This window comes from Acanthamoeba castellanii (assembly GCF_000313135.1).
Source record: "Acanthamoeba castellanii str. Neff unplaced genomic scaffold scf7180000083453, whole genome shotgun sequence".
Classification (NCBI taxonomy): Eukaryota; Discosea; order Longamoebia; family Acanthamoebidae; genus Acanthamoeba; species Acanthamoeba castellanii.
Window position 1 is genome coordinate 1 of NW_004457419.1, and position 1,463 is coordinate 1,463.

Here is a 1,463-nt window from a genome sequence, read left to right on the forward strand (position 1 = left end):
CAACGTTCAGATCCAAAACTCCAACCTGTGGACCAACCAGGCCTTCAAGTAAGTCCTCCCTGTCGTGGTGTTGTTGATTGGTGTTTGCTGATCGCGTATTGATGGTGATTGGCGGTACCGTTTGTGTCGCGCGCGACAGGAACCTGGTGTTGGCCGAGGCCTGCCCTCCGGTCCTGTTGGAGCTGGTGGGTGGCGTGGCGGGTCTGTGCCAGCGCGTGCCGGAGAACTACCTGCGTGCCATCTTCGGCGCCTACCTCGGCAGCCGCTACATCTACCGGTACGGCCTCGAGACCAGGGAGTTCGACTTCTTCGATTTCGTGCAGCCCTACTTCGACCGGATCGCCGCCCAGTAACGTGCTCCAGGTTCTTCGGGGAAATAATCATTTCCACTCATTTTCCTTAGCTGGGCGAAAGATAAGGAAATCCGTGAAGGAAATGGCGACAATTAATTTATTAATGTTGTTGTCCCTCTGGAAGGACAAAGAGGGGCGCCAAGATTGACGGGCCAAGTGGGGGAAAATGAATGTTCGATTACTCGAGGAAAATGATCACAAACCTCCTCCTCCCGGCCTGCGATGGCGTGAGTTGATGCAACAGCAACAGGCCGCCAAACGACATTCAGGAGAGGGGCCGTCTTCAACTTCTTCATCTCCTTCACCTTCGAGGCAGCTGCTCGATAAATCATATGAATCGCTGACGCGCGTAGCTGTCGAGGACTTCCTGCTTCGCGAATCGGCCGTGCAGCGATGGATCGAGGAATGCCTGGGCACGCCCCTGCGGTCATCTCAACCCGCCCTCTACGCCCTCCTCGCCGTACGTTTTATTGTCCTTTTCACTTCTTCGTGATCATCTTCTACACCTTTCATCTCTATCATCTTCATCATCTTTCTTTGCACAATCTCAAAGAATGGTTGATCTCCCTGCCCTTGTCAGGACGGGGTGGTGTTGTGCCAACTGATGAGTGGCCTGGACCAAGGCTCCATCCCCCGCATCCACACCGGTTTGCTCCTCCTCCTCCTCCTTCCTCTACGCCCTTGGCGCGAAAACATGGCTTTCACCAACACGCTACTTTCCACCGCCCAGGCAAAATGCTGGAGCTCGGGTTCAAGCGACGCGAGAACATCATGTACTTCATCGAGGCCCTGCGCGACAACAAGGTACCCCCGTCCCCCCGCCCGCCCACCTCTGAGGACATGCCCGCGTCCGGACTGACACGACGACACGGCGTCAACGACACAGATCCCGCCGGGCTTCATCTTTCACGTGGACGACCTGTACCAACACCAAAACTTCTACCGCGTCATGTACGATGCACCCTCCGATCGATCATGGGCCGAACCAGTTGCCTCACAGCTCACCTCACCTTACGTCTCCCACTCTCTCTCTCTCTCTCTACGGACAGCGAGAGCCTGGAATACCTGTCCGAGCTGGCTTACAGGGAATGGGGCGCCCCGCACCGCAAG

At 56.4% G+C, this 1,463-nt stretch overlaps 1 protein-coding gene across 1 annotated transcript in view; it reads left to right on the plus strand.

The window, feature by feature from the left end:
* Positions 1–519: 519 nt before the first annotated feature.
* Positions 520–1,463, plus strand: part of ACA1_009480 (calponin domain containing protein) — a gene marked incomplete at both ends in the record, with an annotated part of 5,194 nt that continues 4,250 nt past the window's right edge. The window contains 4 exons of the mRNA XM_004338386.1: positions 520–813; positions 934–1,000; positions 1,084–1,157; positions 1,240–1,341. Of these exons, the coding sequence (XP_004338434.1) occupies positions 520–813; positions 934–1,000; positions 1,084–1,157; positions 1,240–1,341 (537 nt within the window). The remainder of the gene's footprint in view (positions 814–933; positions 1,001–1,083; positions 1,158–1,239; positions 1,342–1,463) is intronic.